Source organism: Nuphar pumila, chromosome 15, assembly GCF_984573655.1.
Source record: "Nuphar pumila chromosome 15, dmNupPumi1.hap1.1, whole genome shotgun sequence".
Lineage (NCBI taxonomy): Eukaryota > Viridiplantae > Streptophyta > Magnoliopsida > Nymphaeales > Nymphaeaceae > Nuphar > Nuphar pumila.
Genome location: NC_143263.1, coordinates 10,624,986 through 10,642,732, shown reverse-complemented (window position 1 = coordinate 10,642,732; position 17,747 = coordinate 10,624,986). Strand labels below are relative to the sequence as shown.

General features: G+C 36.8%; 1 protein-coding gene and 1 pseudogene across 2 annotated transcripts; one reads left to right on the top strand and one right to left on the bottom strand.

Annotated features, from left to right (window-relative positions):
- Positions 1-1,132: 1,132 nt before the first annotated feature.
- LOC149814461 (pentatricopeptide repeat-containing protein At3g26782, mitochondrial pseudogene) lies at positions 1,133-2,818 on the top strand (annotated as a pseudogene).
- Positions 2,819-4,028: 1,210 nt separating this feature from the next.
- On the bottom strand, positions 4,029-17,143 carry LOC149814460 (uncharacterized protein At2g34460, chloroplastic-like). Of its 2 annotated transcripts, XM_089990040.1 has the most exons (9): positions 16,806-17,143; positions 15,895-16,007; positions 15,677-15,730; positions 15,478-15,562; positions 15,055-15,160; positions 7,088-7,174; positions 6,847-6,944; positions 5,202-5,311; positions 4,029-4,292 (listed from the first exon to the last, which is right to left on the bottom strand). In XM_089990040.1, the coding sequence occupies exons 1-9, from the start codon at positions 17,089-17,091 to the stop codon at positions 4,227-4,229; spliced, it is 1,005 nt and encodes a 334-aa protein (XP_089846166.1). In that variant the 5' UTR covers positions 17,092-17,143; the 3' UTR covers positions 4,029-4,226. The 2 variants fall into 2 exon arrangements, with proteins under 2 accessions (XP_089846166.1, XP_089846167.1); XM_089990041.1 differs by lacking the exon at positions 5,202-5,311 and having other exon boundaries at positions 4,029-4,288; positions 6,843-6,944.
- Positions 17,144-17,747: the final 604 nt, after the last annotated feature.

The window sequence follows — 17,747 nt, the reverse complement described above, 5'->3', positions numbered from 1 at the left end:
CGTACACTCTTACTAGGTTCATGTATTACTTTTATGGCATCTATATGGAATGATACATGGGAATGAAAAGGTATGTGTACAATCTTTCTATATGAGTGGACCTGCCTGGTGGGCCAAGGTTCAGGCCCAACTATAAACCCTTACCAGGTCCAGGTCCATTCATCCCGTGTCATTCCTATCTCCATACCCTTTCTTGGGATTTCACTGCGTTTGTTCAAATGGGAGATACGTTATCTACATAATTCAATTAGTGAAGATCAACATTTAAATCGTTAAAATCTGACTTTTGTGAAAGATTTTTTAGTGATTAAAAAAATCAACGGTTGACAAAACAAGCAATTTCATAATTTAGAAAATCAAAATTTTGTTCAAAAACTATGTTCCAAATGTGGTTTCTTATTGAATAGACCGTGCTGAATCTATCTATATGGTCAGATTTGTTCAAAACAACTTGCATCATAAGATTTAAAAGGGGTATGAAGATGGGGGATGTCATAGGATGAGTGGATCCGAACTTCTTTTTACATGATATTTGTCATGTAGGCACTATCCAAACTTAGCAGGCGGTGCAACGGGTATATTTAGTCATCGAGTCCAATTTGCACCAGTGATTTGGCATCAAGGCCGTCCATTATGGTGATGAAGGGCCACCAGCAAAGCCGCCGACGGTGATGTCATGTGCAAGGTGAGCTGGGCCCCACAAATTTTGCAAGTGGACGGTGGCGATGCAATAGCACCGACAAGCAGTGATATGACAGATCACCTGATAATAAGCTCTTAGAAAATCAGAGTAGGTTCTTCCTACTTCCACTATGATGCCACCATGCAGAAAGGCAGCTCAGTTTTTACGTCTCAATTACACCACCCATATCACAGAACCAAGGATTTCTACTCTCTGTTCTTTGAACTCCATGCTTTCTACTCCACGCCTACTAAACCACAAACACTTCTGAATGATATGAAACATCCAGTAACTACCTTCCACTACAATGCCATCATCAGAAGCCATCTTAGAACCAATAGGTCTGACCAAGCTCTGAAACACTACTTTCTTATGAGAAAACATGGCATCTTTCCAGACAATTTCACCATTTCTTTACTGCTGAAGCTCTGCTCTAGCCTGAAATTCCCCATGTGTAATTACAAACAGATCCATGCGTTCGTTATTCGATCTGGGTACCAACAAGATATCTTTGTCAGCACTGGCCTGGTGGAACTGTATCTTGTCTCGGGAGACTGTGCGGCAGCGCGCCAACTGTTTGTAGAAATTGATAAAAGAGATGTTATCTCATGGACGACCATGATTTCTGGGTTGAACCAGAATCAGCTTGGATTTGAGTCTCTTGAGCTCTTTAGACAGATGTTGCAGGAAGGAGTCAAGCCAAATCAGATAACACTGTCTAGTAGCCTATCGGCATGTGCTCAAGTGATGCAACATAAGCTTGGAAAATCCATTCACGGTTTTTTCATTAGATCCAGGCTCAAGAGGGACATTATAATTGAAACTAGTTTTATGGACATGTATGTAAAGTGCAGGAATTTGAGCTATGCTCGGCGAGTCTTTGATAGGATGGTTGAAAGGAATATGGTATCATGGAACATTATGATCTCAGCTTATACAACAGATGGACTGCCAGAAACTGCACTCCAAATGTTCAGGCTGATGATCCATGGTGGGACTGAACCACCCAAGTTGGAGATGCTTGCACCTGTTTTGCAGGCATGTGCAGGAGTGGCAGATCTGCAATGTGGTAGAGAAATTCATGGCAGACTCTTCAAATTTGAAAGTGGAGAAGTAGTGATCAAGATGGGAAATGCCCTCATAGACATGTATGTAAAGAGTTGTAAGCTGGACTATGCTGTGTTGGTATTTAGAAGAATGCCTGAAAGAAATGTGATAACATGGACCACTATGATTATGGGCTATGGGATGCATGGTCTGAGCAAGAAAGCATTAGAAACATTTAAGTTGATGTTGGAGTCTGGAATTAGGCCGGATGCTGTCACATTTACGGCAGTTCTATCAACATGTAGTCATGCGGGGCTAGTTGAGGAAGGATTGAAGCAGTTTCTATCCATGCAGCAGGACTATAACATTACACCAGAAGTGAAACATTTTGCATCCATAATAGATATTTATGGTCGTGCTGGTCGTCTTCAGGAAGCTTATAATTTTATATGTAATATGACCATAGAACCATCTGAAATAGTCTGGACAGCACTTCTTGCTAGTTGCAGGAACCACAAGAGCTTGGAATTAGGCCAATTTGCAGCTAAGAAAGCTCTTGGTTTCAACCAATATAATGTAGGAACTTACATACTTTTATCAAGGATTTATGCAGATTTGGGTTGTTGGGAGAACGTCTCTAGAGTGAGGTTACTGATGAAGGAGCTGGGGCTAAAACCGGACACTGCATGCAGTTGGGTGGAAATACAAAGAAGGGTTTATAAGTTCACAGTCTCTGACAATTCTCGGCCCTTTTCATATAAGCTTAACAGATTTTTGGATGAATTATTGAACACGATGGAGGCAGCCGGTTATGTACGGAATACATCAGGTGTGAGTCGTGATGTTGATGAGGCACAAAAGATGCACGCACTATGTGGACATAGTGAGAAGTTGGCACTTGCTTTTGCATTGAATGCCTGTGGACATGAGATGCCCCTAAGAATCAGCAAGAATCTCCGTGTCTGTGAAGATTGCCATGAGTTTTTCAAGTTTACCTCACAATTTTTCAAGCAGGAAGTCTTTCTCAAAGATCCAAATCGCTATCACCATTTCACACAAGGATCATGCTCATGTGGTGATTACTGGTGAAGTCTTGAACACTTTCTTGTTTATACTTGTTCTCTCTCCTTAGTCTTGTCTGTCTCGTGAGCATTCCTGAAAATGTGAAATTAAAGTGGCAGTTGTATAGATTCAACAGGGAAGTGTATAACTTCACCAAGCAATTATGCAAATTCAGGTTAACGGGAACATATGTAAGCCAGGTTGTTGGTGGGAGCCGGGTAGGAAGCCAGAAGCTACTTCCAATTGGGTGAATAAAAAGAAAGGTTTACAAGTTCTTTGCCATTGATAAATATCAACACTTCTGAGATAATTCTTGCAGATTTTTGTGTATATTATTGAAGATGATGGATATAGCAAGTCAGCAGATTGTATTGGGCGTAAGTCATAGCACTGGTGAAATGGCAAAGATGGGTGTGATGGCACTTGACATCAGGAGATGATTCTCATATGAATCAGCAAGAATATCTGAGTGGAGATTGTCAGGAAGTTTTATGTTTACATCACAAACTTTCAAGCATTCAAATCTTCTTGAGTGACCAAACTCCATCATCATTTCAGAGAAGGGGCATGTCTCTGTCGTGTTTCTGGTGACACCTTAAGTAACTTTATCACTCAAACTTCTGTACTTCTCTCTTTCTAAACTTAGATTTTAGTTTCTTGTAAACATTCTAATAACTATAACATAGCCACGTATTCCAGATGTGTACAAAAGACCAGCACACTTGACACATCTAGCTGATAAAGTTGGTTTTCCAGACCACGAGATGCAAGAAATATATTTGATGTTGATACAGAGATCTTCAATTTGAGATACAAAGTCTCTCTTTCTCTCTCTCTCTCTCTCTCTCTCTCTCTCTCTCTCTCTCTCTCTCTCTCTCTCTCTTGAAGGATGTTGATTAGGGAAACAAGGGGAAATTACTGATTATATTTGGTAGGCCCGTAAGATGACCTTACTACGAAGATCAGCCAGGAACCAACTTCAAATCTATGTAAAGAATCCATAAACTTGTGTAAGTTAAGATCTGTAGCCTTAGCCGTTACACTAATGGTCTATATCTACAAGATTGAACTTGGACTGCTGCAACTATAAGAAATTAATAATAAGAATGACTTGCTTGCCCATATCAAGGCAAAATGTGACTCAACCTGCCAAACATGATTCATTAGCACAAGATGAAACAGGGCTATTTCAAGATAGAAAGCTTTCACTGTCTAAGGAAATTGCATGACAATATCCTTTTCACCTTTGATTTTTCTTTCATGTCATTGAAAGCTTATCAGCTTTTAAGTCACTTTATAGAACATATAAAATTTAAATTTATGATCAGATGGAACTCAATAACTCCAAATTTTCTAAAGATACATCACAAATATACATGATAACTGTATGATAGTCGTCAATTGAAGCATCATATCATAGCTACAGAACACTGGGTTATGAAGTCTGAGCAGCTCTGAAAAGCTCCTTCCATTTCTTAGAGTCGCTTCCAGGTCCTTCTCCCTATTCAAGTAAATATTAAGTTTGAGAAAGAATGGTTAAAAATAGCTGCTCAGTTATAAAATAACTCCTCTAAACAAACTGATCACAACAGAAAGCATGTCTCAAAAAGACAACCAGAAAGGTTTGACAGCTCATGTAATAACATCATCAAAGAGCAAGGCAAACCATAAAATGCAAGCAGAGGATGCATTAACAGATGGGAAAAATAACAGGGGAATAAAGAGTGGAAGCAACATATAAAAACTACTGCTTTTAATCATATTCTGAATGAAGAGAAAACATTTACTGTCACTCCCTCTTTCCACAGTGAGTCTTTGAAAAGTTCCATGTATAAGATTAGGAAAATGCTTCTGGCAACAAACTGATGAATCTAACTACTACTAATGTCAAATAATCTTTCTATATTCTTCTTCTATACTCTTTAAGTCTGTTTGAAGACACTTTTGTACTTATTCTAAACTTCGAACCCACATCACAACTATTTTTACAGAATTCAAGTAACCATTCCAGTAGTTTTGATAAATCCTTTTAACAAAATACTATCAAAATATCCATTTATGATGCATAGAATTTTGGCTATGACAAATTAGAACACAAGATAATCCATTCAAAGATAACTTATAAAGAGAGGACTAAGATCTAAGATTTGAAGCAAGCAAAAAGCAAAAAGCACTGCATGGCCCTCATTCTTCAAAGAATTGCATGATTTGGTTCTCATGCAAGCTTTCTTTTATTTTTCACCATACATCCTGGTATTTGACTATATTGCTAGGTTAGCTCCTTCGAAACCATAGGAACCACTCACTCAAGGATCAGTGGAAATGGCTAAATAAAGCAATATGCTGCAGCACTGCTTAGAAGTTTGATGTTATAATCACATTCACATGATCAATGTCTATAAACACTCACCTCAACAGAGTTTATCTCATAAATTTCACCCTGAGTAAACTCTATATCCAGTGCCTGTATGCAAGCTTCTGCCACAACAAGCCTGCTTACCTCCCCCACAAGTTTATCTCCTAACAAACATGAAAACCCACACCTCCAGAATAAAAAAATAGAACGAAAGTGGCATACAATAGAAAAGCACTACACAATCCATGTCATCACAAAAGAATTGTTGCAACTATCAGCAATAAAATTTCCTGAAATTCAATAAATTGGTATATATGGAATTGTTGGTTTCTCATGATTGAGAGGATAAAATGCCCATTCATGAACGGCTATTGAAGTACAGTAAAGTTGGCATCACAAAGTTTTCTTATAACATAGTAAAAGATGCCATTAACATTCAACATTTTATCTCCAAATAGGCATTGGAAATTTAGAATGTGCTTATTGGCTTGAGTTCAACATAAGATAATTAGAAGAATTATTGTAATTCATACTAAAGGAAGTCTACACTTACAATTTATTAGCCACAACTCCAAGGGGCATGTGTTGCAAACAATGACTGGAAAGCCAGTTACTGTTAAATTCCAAGTTTCAAACTTTTTCATGATTGTTGGGAACCCGTTACTCAGTTCTGTATTAATATACAACTAATATAATCCTTAGGATGAGCAAAGAAATTCAAACGTTGTTTCCATTCAGTATGGAGAAATTGCACAGATTGACTTTTTGTTTTTGTTCCAGCAAACATATGAAAGTTTTTGTATATCAAGATTTTCACTGGTGTTTGGCAGGAGCTTACATTACAAGAGATGATACAAGGAGATAAATTCTAATGTATCTCTAATACACTACCAAGAGACATCATTTTTCTTCTTAAGAGACATCGTAGAAGATATAATACAAGGAGATAAATTGATAAGTGACAGGCCAATGAGGGTTAAAAAATTTCATACTTTGCTGGAACAGAAGGCAAAAAGTCAATTTTTTGCACTTTTTCCATGTAATTTGACCAAACATAGATATTAATTTGTATTAAATTCTTTCCAAGCAGGAAAATGAAGCTTCATTCAAATATAAAATTATTGTGAACTATAGATCCTTAATCAGGCAAAACTAGAGTTTGTAGAACTTCCTCTTGGTTAATGTTCATAGCACAAATGTTGTTGAAAAACTGGAAATTTTCTTTGAGGCATGAATCCTTATATAGCTTCTCAGAGATATTGGGTGGTCATTCAGATGCAACTAGATTTCTAGTATGTCCTAGATCTGTAAATTTAGCCTTACTAGTAGGAATACCAAACTCTGAAGTTCTGAACAAATTATCCCTTTGGCCTAAAAAAAAAACTCCACGATTTTCAGCATTCCTATAAGTAGCACAAAACATACCAAATCTTGAAAATTATTATTTTGGTGGAAACGAGTGAACCAACAAGGGCATGAAATCAATATGCAAACCAAATGGGCAATGAAGTATTGTACTCAGTTTTTAAGGAATATCAATCTTTCCTTTCCTTAAAAAAAATATGTAAACCAAATGGGCAATGAATTATTGCCCGCTCTAGAGAGGCATTTTAATATAAAACCATGGAGCAGAAGCTACCAATGAATAGACAACTTCTCATTATTTTTCTCTGCTTTAAAAGAATGAAAATTGACTTGCCTTGACTTATAACAACTGCACGACGTTGCCCTGCGGTTGCTTTTAAGAGAGTATTTAGATCATATGAAGTATATGGACCATCAGTCAATCTTCCTGCCCTGGAAATCAAACTTTATCATACTCTATTCAATTACTAATTAAAAAAACAAGGTTATACTTCTTTGTGATGCATAAATATGCAAGATGAGAATTCCATTACAAGAATTCATGAGTGCAACAGAAGAAATAGGAAACCTCAAACCTGATAATAGTATAGGGAATGCCAGAATTACGAACAAAATCTTCTCCCATCTTCTTGAACTTAAGAACGCCAAACAGATTCATGATGCTGAAAAATGATTTTACAAAAAAAGTTGGTTCGGAGGCTCAATTCTCAAAATTATACTTTAAAGGTAGATTGTGTCAATAAATTCAGTTGCATGAATAAACTAAATACCATAGATTTTCTACTTACAAATTAGCATGCTTTAATTGTAGGCATTCCTGTCCATACCATCATGATTACAAAGCATTTGTATTTTCTTAATCTGACAAAGCATGCACGAGTCTCAAACACCCCTTTCTCTATCATATGCAAATGACATTTTAAGAACTCCAAATAACACGAGTAAAAGTTTTTTTTTAAGGTGTGCCTATGCTTTCGTTCCATGCATGTCTCCAAACAATCAGCCCTGTTTTACTTCCAATTTCACTAGAGCGCTGTCTAATCTGCTAAGCTAAGTAAAGTAGACAAGCTGGAAAAAACATCTACATGTTGAGCTAAGGCAACACAAATTTCCACACTCAATTATATGTATGCAAGTTTTCTATTCATTTATGAGTTGAAGCGTATGCATTTATGCACTAATTTGTAATATCAGTCCAACAATAGAATACCAAAAATTCTGTTTGTGTTTGAGTCTAATGATGATCCGCAATCCAGAAAACAAACAAACTTTGACCCATTCAAGCAGATCTGATGCGCTTGACCACAATGGACCAATGTCAAACAAATGCATACAAGAGTGACAATTATTTTTGGGACCCTCAGTAACTTAGTTGCATGAGAGGAATATCATGTTAGGAAAACCACGAGAAAGAAACAACCAAAAGGTAACAAAGAACAAGAACGATCAAACAAAACACAGGAAGAACACACATATTTACGTGGAAAAACCTCTCCTCAAATCCGAGAGAGAGTAAAAAACCACGGCCGCCCAGAGAGAAATCTTATTACTCTTATTCGATAGTTACTAGATGGGGAAAGAAAAGAAAGAATATATACAAGGCAAGGGCGACAACCCTAACCCTAACCAAATCGGGTCTGATCCATAAAAAACCGGGTCCCAAACATAAGCCCCCAAAAAAAATTTCTTTTTTTGGGGGGGGGCGCTGCCCCCCTATAACCCCGCCAGGGGCGCCCCCCTGGATGGCCCGCTGACCCGCGCCGGGGGGAGGCCCCGGACCCCTCTTCCTGCAAGGGCAAAAACTATGAATCAGGCTCCACAACTCATCAATCTCCCACTTGGAGACTGATACAAAGAAAAAATTCTCCATCTGTCTTTCTTCTCAAACTCTTCTCTGAATCTCTGGAACGACATCCCTCCCTCATGCTCAATGAAGGATTCCAACTGAGGCAATGCACAACCTCAGTTTCTCAGTGGTCACACCCTTTGTCAACATATCTGCTGGATTCTCGGCACAAAGGATCTTCTCTAATGACAATGTCTCATCATTTATCTTCTCTCGAATGTAATGATACTTTAATTGAATGTGCTTTGTCTTTAAATGAAATACTGGATTCTTTGCAAGGCACAAAGCACTCTGACTGTCACTGAAGATAATACTTTTGTCCTGTTCCATGCCAATCTCCTTCAGAAAATTCTTGGACCCGCGTCGGGGGGAGCCCCGGACCACCCTTCCTGTAAGGGCAAAAACTATGAATCAGGCTCCACAACTCATCATATCACACTAACCCAAAAACAAAATCCAAAACCTCAAACAATTACTACATGCAGTAGAAATAATTTCCTAAAAGACCAAGCCTATCTAATCTGCTAAGGCAACACATATCCTACCCGTTAAAATGTAAAATATATAATATAATAATATATATATATATATATATTTTTTTTCTTTTCTTTTTATTTTTATTTATTGTCTAGTTCATTTTGAATAGGGCATGCCAAAATTATGTCATGGCTAATTAATAGCGTTGACATTAAGAAATGCTCTAGTCTTGCTAAATTTGAACATATCGATATAACTTAAGAATATCTTAAAAACATGTATTCCTTTAAAGATATTGCACATGTGTGCAATTTATAAGACAAAGTCCGGACGATGACTCAAAAGGACAAAACTATTAGAGAATATTACAATGAGTTATCCGGACTTTGGGAGAAATTGACTATTCTTGAGCCAAAATGGCATTGTTCTGAAGATATCAAGCTTCGCTAAAAGCAACTTGATATAAAACATTTTTATCAATTTATAAAAGGTTTAAAAGCGGAATTTGAGTTGACCAAATCGGCTCTTCTACATCGAGGAAAAGTTTCCTTTATCATTGATACTATAGAGGAACTAACTATGGAGAAAAATAGACTTAGAAAGAATACTCCAAAAATTGAAGATGACTCCATTCTAGTTGTGTCTAGACCGGGTAACTATGTGTGCACTTATAGGCCTCCTCATTTTGGTAGACAAGGTGATGATTTTGACAAAAGAAAAGTCATTTGTCATGAGTCGGGCACTATAGGCCTCAATGTCCTACGTTAAAGAGAAGAGACAAAAAGAAAGTTGCATCGATCGGATCAGAATTAAAAGATCAAGATGCACCGATATCTATGGCTCAATTGATGAAAATTCTTCAACCCCTTCTCAAAGGAGCATCATCCTCAACTGAAGCCTCAACTGGAGTAGCTGTTTCATCATTCTTCGATCCTAGTAACTTTCTTTGGCTTCTTGACTCTGATGCTTCTTTTCATATGACTCCAAATGTCAATAGCTTATCTGAATGTCTTAAAAGTAACTCAAGTGTGTCAAAAGTTTTCACAGCTGATGGTACCTCTCTTGAAATAGAAGGAATAAATTTTTTTGAAAAACTTCTTAAAACAAAGAAATTTTTTATTCCAGAAGTTAGATATATTTCTAAACTAAATTTAAATCTCTTGTCTGTTTCTCAAATATCTGATTATGGGTGTAATATCTCCTCTCTTCTCATGGTTGTTCGGTACATGATCGTCAGTTAGGGAAGCTGATTGGGGAAGGCCATAGAGAATGGGGACTCTATTACATGGATCTTTTTGAATTGCCTAAGAATTCTTTCTGTTATAATGCTCAGAAATTAGAGTTGGATTTATGGCACAAAAGACTTGGTCATCCTCATATGTCTAAAATCCAACATTTTTCAAGTTTAGAAAAATTTTGTAATTCTGAAAGTTTTACTTGTAAAGAGTGTAGCCTTGGCAAAATGAAAAGATTACCATTTCATGATAGAACTTTTGTTTCCTCTAGACCACTTGAATTAATACATTCGAATGTTTGGGGTTTTGCAACAGTTATTTCAAAAGGTGAATATACATATTATGTAATTTTTGTTGATGATTTTTCTAGGCATGCTTGGATTTACATGAGTATAAATATGAGATTTTTTCATATTTTGAAACATTTTATAAAATGGTTAAAAATAAATTTTAAAATGATATTTACATTTTTCACATTGATTCAAGGAAAAAATTTATATCTAAAGAATTCAAAGACTATCTCAACTTACATAGCATCACACATAAAAGATCTTGTTCACACACACTACAACAAAATGAATTGGCCGAACATAAACATCGACACATCATGAAAACTACTAGGACCTTATTAATAGCAAATCAAGTTCCAAAAGAATTTTGGGCGGAAGCTGCACTAACTGCTACCTATCTTATTAATCGAATGCTATCTTCTTCTTTAAAAAACATAACTCTGATTGAAAAACTTGTCAACTTATCTCATGATTATTCTAGATTAAGAGTTTTTGGATACAAGTGTTTTGTTTTCACCAACAAGAATGACAATTTCTCTCCACGTGCGATTCCTTGTGCCTTCTTAGGATATGCAAATAATAAAAAAGGCCATAAGTGTTTTGATTTTCAAAATGAAAAATTATATATATCAAGAAATGTATCTTTCCTAGAGAAAGAAAGTTTTTTTGAATTCAAAAAACCCAAGGAAGTCATTGAATATTCTATTTAATAGATTTGACTTTAAAATCTAATGAATGAGATCTTGAATGTGATTTTGACAATGATCAAAGTCCTATTGTTGTTGAACATAATGTTGATAATGAAGAACAAACCTATAGGGACGTTAGTCTACAATATTCAAGACGTAGAGAGTCAAATCTTCCATGTAGCAGTAGAAAAATATTTCGAAGTACCAACCAGAAGGTCATCTAGAATTTCTAGGTCTCATGGAAAATTTGTGTCATATGAATCATTTTCACCCACATACAAGGTGGTTATTGCATTAATACAATCATATGCAGATCCGTCATCCTATTCTCAAGCAAAAAACCATATAGAATGGGTAGAAGCCATGAAGATAGAATTGGATACATTAGAAAATGCTAACACATGGACTATTCAAGATATTCCTCAAGGTAAGAAACCTATAGGTTGTCGATGGGTCTACAAAGTCAAAACCAAGAGTGATAAAACTCTTGAAATGTATAAACCATGATTAGTGGCCAAAGGGTATGCTAAAGAGTACGCCATCGATTATGAAGAAACTTTTGCCCCAGTTGCTCGTATGACCACTGTCAGAACATTAATAGCGTTGGCCTCCATTAGAAAATGATCTATATTTCAGATGAATATAAAAAATGTTTTTCTCAATGAAAATCTAATTGAAGAAGTGTACATGGAAGTTCCACCTGGTATTAGTATCCTTAAGGGTAAAACTCTTCGTTTAGAAAAAGCTCTTTATGGTCTTAAATAGGCACCAAAAGCCTGGTATGATAGATTTAGTCGTGTTATGCTTGATATTGGTTTTCAATCTTATTTGACTGACACTGCTTTGTTTACTAAGAATTTTGATGTAGGCATTATTGTCCTCCTTCTCTATGTGGATGATATGATCATCACCAGAGGCGACAAACATGAAGTTGTAAACATCAAAACTCTTCTTAAAACTCATTTTGAAATGACTGACTTAGGTTTATTAAGATATTTTTTAAGAATTGAAGTTGCTTATTCCCCTCGTGGGTATTTAGTATCTCAATATAAATTTGCTTTTGATATTGTTTCCAGGTCCAGAATTACAGATGACAAAAAAGTAGACACTCCAGAGGTTGTCAACATCAAAATGAGGATTGATGATGGAAAACCTCTTGATGATCCCACTCCTTACAGACAGCTTATCAGAGCACTCTCCTATCTCTCCATTACTAGGCCAGATATAACACACGCTCTCCACACAACCAGTCAATTTCAACATGCTCCCACCTCTGTTCATATGGAGCAGTCTTGCGTATTATTAGATACATAAAGTCTTTCCTTTCACGAGTACTCTTCTTGTCTGCTTCATCGTCTTTAGATTTAATTGCCTATACTGATGCAGACTAGGGAGGTGATCCCAATGATAGACACTCAACCACTAGTTTTTGTGTTTTCTTAGGTGAATCCTTAATTTCGTGAAGATGCAAAAAGCAACAAAAGGTCTCTCTCGCCTTCACCAAAGCTGAATATAGAGCCATGACCACCACGACAATGAAAGTAGTTTAGCTCAGACGTCTGTTAGCTGACATGCGAGCTGAGCTTCAAGAATGTGCTGTGAAAACAAGACAACAACAACAACAACTACGCCTTCATCCCAAAACAATTGGGGTCGGCGATATGAACCAAAAAAGAAAATCATTCTGGGTCTTCCACATGAATCCTTCTCCTCCAATCATTTCTATCCAATGCCATGTCCTCGGTGAGGTTCAAAGCATTCATATCCTTTCCTATTATCTCCATCCAAGTCTTCTTAGGCCTATCCCGACCTCTTTTAACTAATATATTTTCCCATTTCTCCATCCTTCTAACTGGAGTATCATTAGGCCTTCGCCGAATATGTCCAAACCATCGTAAACGATTCTCTCTTATCTTATTTTCAATGGATGCAACGCCTACCTTCTTACGTATCTCCTCGTTTCGAATCTTATCTTTTATTATATTTTCACACATCCATCTAAGCATATGCATCTCAACTACACTCATTTTTTGAATATGATGTCACTTGGCAGCCCAACATTCCGTACCATATAGTAAAGCGGGCCTAATTGTCGTCCTATAAAACTTTCCCTTCAACTGCAATGGCATTCTACGGTCGCACAACACTCCAATTGCACTTTTCCATTTCATCCACCCAACCTTTATCCTATGATTTACATCTCTATCAATTTCTCCATACTTTTGAATGATAGATCCCAAATATTTGAAACAATCATTCACCGGTATTTCTTGCTCACCAAGCTTCACTACACTCCCATCACTACTTTGTTGCTTACTAAACCGACATTCCATATATTCTGTCTTACTCTTACTCAACTTAAAACCTCTTGCTTCTAATGTCTGTCTCCATAATTCTAACTTAGCATTAACCCCAACTCTAGACTCATCAATCAAAACAATATCATCAACAAACAACATACACCACGACACATTTTCTTGAATTGATCTCGTAAGCTCATCCATCACTATAGCAAATAGGAAAGGGATTAATGCAGATCCTTGATGTAACCCAACCGTTATAGGAAAATTGGTTGTCATCCCTCCACAAGTGCGGACATTGGTTACTATTCTTTCGTACATATCTTTAATTGTACTAATGTACTTGAGAGAAACACCTTTCTTCATCATTGTCCACCAGAGAACATCCTTAGGTACTCTATCGTATGCCTTCTTCAAATCAATAAAAACCATATGCAAATCTTTGTTCCTCTCTCTATATCTCTCAATAAGTTGTCTAAGAAGATGTATAGCTTCCATAGTTGATCTTCTAGGCATAAAACCAAATTGATTCTCCGATATCATGACAACCTTCCTCAACCTATACTCAATCACCCTCTCCCAAAGCTTTAGACATTTTATGAACGCACCAAACATATTGAGATGGACTGTCACTATGTTAGAGATGAATATCTACATGGAACCATTAATCTGCTCTATGTTACATCAGAATACCAATTACCAGACTTCTTCACCAAACCTCTTGCTGCTCCCAGATTTTACTTTCTCTTAAATAAACTTTCGCTCATTGTACCGTAAGTTTGAGGGGGAGTGTTAAAATGTAACATATATAATATATATAATGATAATATAATATTATATATATATATATATATTTATTTTTACTCTTTTTTTCTTTATTTTTATTTTTATTTATTGTCTAGTTCATTTTGAACTAGACATTGTATTCTAGTCAAGTCCCAACTAGGACTTGACTAGGATATAGTCGTTGGACCTAGTTTAACGGTTATATTTAAAGCCGTTGGACTAGGTCCAACGACTCTCAAGGAGAGCGCTCCTTCATCTCTCACCCACTTGTATAAATAGGGGTGATCCCCCTCCACATAGTATCAATGCTTCTTAAGCATTTCTTGTGAAAAAATAAAGATTTATTATTTTAGTGTGTTCTTCCATTTTTATCCTTTTATGGGTTGTGCTTGAAGTATCTCCAATAGACACTCTTTTGAAGATTTCTCTTGCTTTTGTGGAAGACCACCATTTCATTACACTACCTAAGGCTTAAAAGTTAAAACAAGTGAACAACAACTGACCTTTATTGTTCAAATTATGTCGTTTATCAATAAGCTTCAAAGCTTCTCTTAAAGTTTGCTACAAAAACATCATTTGGTTGATCTTTGGGCACCATGTAATGTTACAGCAAAAATTCTGCTACAATGAAATTGTGCATATTGAGTGCAAATCTTGCACCAGCTAAAGGGAAAGTTCAAAATAAACCGAGGAGAATTCAGTAATGGAATGCATTTCTAGGTCACTACAAAATCTTTAACTATCAACCAGGTGAGATATCAATTTGCACAGATACATGTGGTAAATAGAAGAACCATGCTGACACAAAAAAATGTCAGTAATTATCAAATATTCCTCCAGATATTGAGATGGACTCCTGAAACTACATAAAGTATTTCTGCCTTACACTGCTAACTCAAGGCATCAGAAGCTTGCATACCTCCATGGAAGTTCATTGAATTTTGTGACACCAACTGATGATATAAGAACAAATCTTGTCAGTGTCCGAGGCAATGCAGCTACAAGATTGCAAACACCCTCCCAATCTTCAAAACAGTCATAACTCATAATCAATATCATCCACATTTAACCATTTCAGGCTTTTAAATTCAGTTGTAGTTCCACAGAGATCTTTACTTGGTAGCACAACCATAGCAACCATAAGCACTAATCTTAGATCTATCAATTTAAAAGTTGGAAAATTTAAAGAACAACATTAAATGTTTAATGAAAAAAAAACTGATGAACATCAATAAGAAACAAATATCAAAGTGGGTTTTGGTAAATTGAATACAAATAACCACTTAAACTGAGTTTGTCTGATTCATGGACGGTTCATAATGGCCATAAACATCATGCTTACCCACTCTTTCCGGTGTATTATCTCCATCCCAGCGCCTTGAAGGAAAAGCAGTTGTTCCAGTGCAGCAAATGACATGTGTGATGCCCTAGGAAACAAGACTCCTATATTTTGAATTTTCATGGGCACAAATAATTCAATAACTAGACCACTACATTAAGAAAAAAGTGCACAAGGTCTCATAGGAAAATCAAACATGTACCTCAAAGATAGCTGGGCACAGGTCGGATGGATTCCTAGTGTCACTCTTCCAAACCTATGATCAAATGGTTACGATGTTTTGACATATTTTAGCTCAATGAATGAACATATATTTCACACGTAACTCATGATCGAATTTTATATTGTGTAAAGAAGAATTGACAGAATAAGAGCACGCAAGAATTTCAAACTATATCATGGAAAAGCTAGATCAGGCACCTTTAGATTGCTTTCATCTTGTTCACCAAACAAAGATGCTGCTTTTAAAGGATCACGTAATAATAAGTGTGTCTTGATGCCTCGGTCTAGCAAGGATGCAACAACAAGCTGCCCTGAAATCAAATAAAAGCTTCATCAATTCAGGAGTCAAGTACAATGTAAAAGAAACAATTGAAAAAGTGTATTGTAAGTTTAGTTCCAGTTGCCACCTTCCATAATTTCCATTGCAATACTCTTGGTTTGTAATACTCAGTGAAGATGAATTTAATAACATACACACATGAATCATTTCATGTAAGTTCATATCTAAAACTGATGCTTCTAGTTGACGGCCCAGGGAAGTCTAAAAATGAAGGAAAAAATTCTATCAATACTAGACACCCTTGCATAATCTTGTTCTCTGAACTTCTCTCCAAGTTAACAGACTTTCAACAAGAACCCCAAGCCAAAACCTTACACAATCCACTGTAGCAGACTCCCAACTGGAAGACCCTCTTTCACTTCCTGACCAATCTAAAAGAAAACAACAATCATCACCACCGATTTCTCGCCCAAACATGGAATGATAATACTAACACAAGGACAAAGACACCAACAAATTCAACCCCATCATCCACTATGACACCAGTGGCTTGATCAACAATTTTCAACAAAAATTCAAACCACCCACACAAGAACTCAAAAACTACCTCTTCCATAGCCGATAGATTAATTCATGGTACAACCAAAACTTGAGACGATTGGTACAAATTCAACACCATCATCCACCCTTTTGACGATCAACTTGTTCATTAATTTTGAAAAAAATTCAAACCACCCACATAAGAATACAAAAATCCAACACTCCAAAAGATGATAGACTAATTCATGGTACAACTGAAACTTGAAGTTTTTGATCAAGGAATTCTTACCAACGCCACCAGAGCCTCCAACAACAAGAACAAGCTTGGAAGAAGGGGGCTTTGTTACAGGATCTTGGGTTTCCACTCTGGGCCCTTCCTGTTTCACCGAACCGCAGTAAACACCGCTTCTTATTGCTTTCCTGGAGATGACCATTCTCTTTGTAAGCATGGAGCAGTGGAAGCTGGCATGGTTGCATACTTGGAAGCCAAGGGTGGGATTCCTGACAATGGTTGGGGTCTTCCCTGTAGAGATGCGCAACTCAAGAAGAGAGTTGCAGGAGAAATTTGAAGCCATAGAGGATGCAGAGAGGGGAACGGAAGGAGCTGTAGCCTCAGAAACTCTCAAGTGGGTTAGTGTTACTTTGTACATGGTGGTGATATATCCAGTTGGACGAATCAGATTGTGGCAATAAGATAAGCCTCACGGTTGTGGGTCGAGGGACAAATGTTCAGACAGCACATGGGGACGGGAATTCAACGGTTGAATTTGTACCAATCCCGAGCCAACCAAGCTAATAGACTCAATCAACAAGTATATTTACTAAAAAAAAGTAAATCTTCCCTACACGAAGAATTGCCAAACCATTTGACTCGTCATTCATTGCTTAGGGATTAGTGAAAAAAGAGTCGGTTTAAAATTCAATGAATTTGCTAGTTGTAGAAATATTTTTTTTCATCAAACCCGACCCTGCAATAAAAAAAGGTTAATATAATTTCCTTTTTTTCACCGAAGGAAATATATCTAAAGGGTTTGATCCGGATTGATCTCTCATTCACACCAACGGTGGCTGCGAGGTCGAGGCATTGGACCTACTGATCACGCAGAAAAAAAAAATCAGGTGTAATGTGATTGCATACTTTTATTGTGCCGCTGTACCTGATCACCATCTTGGAGGTAAGGTCTGTCAGTTGTGGGCCCAAGAAATGACGGAGGGCAATCAGGTGCAGCGG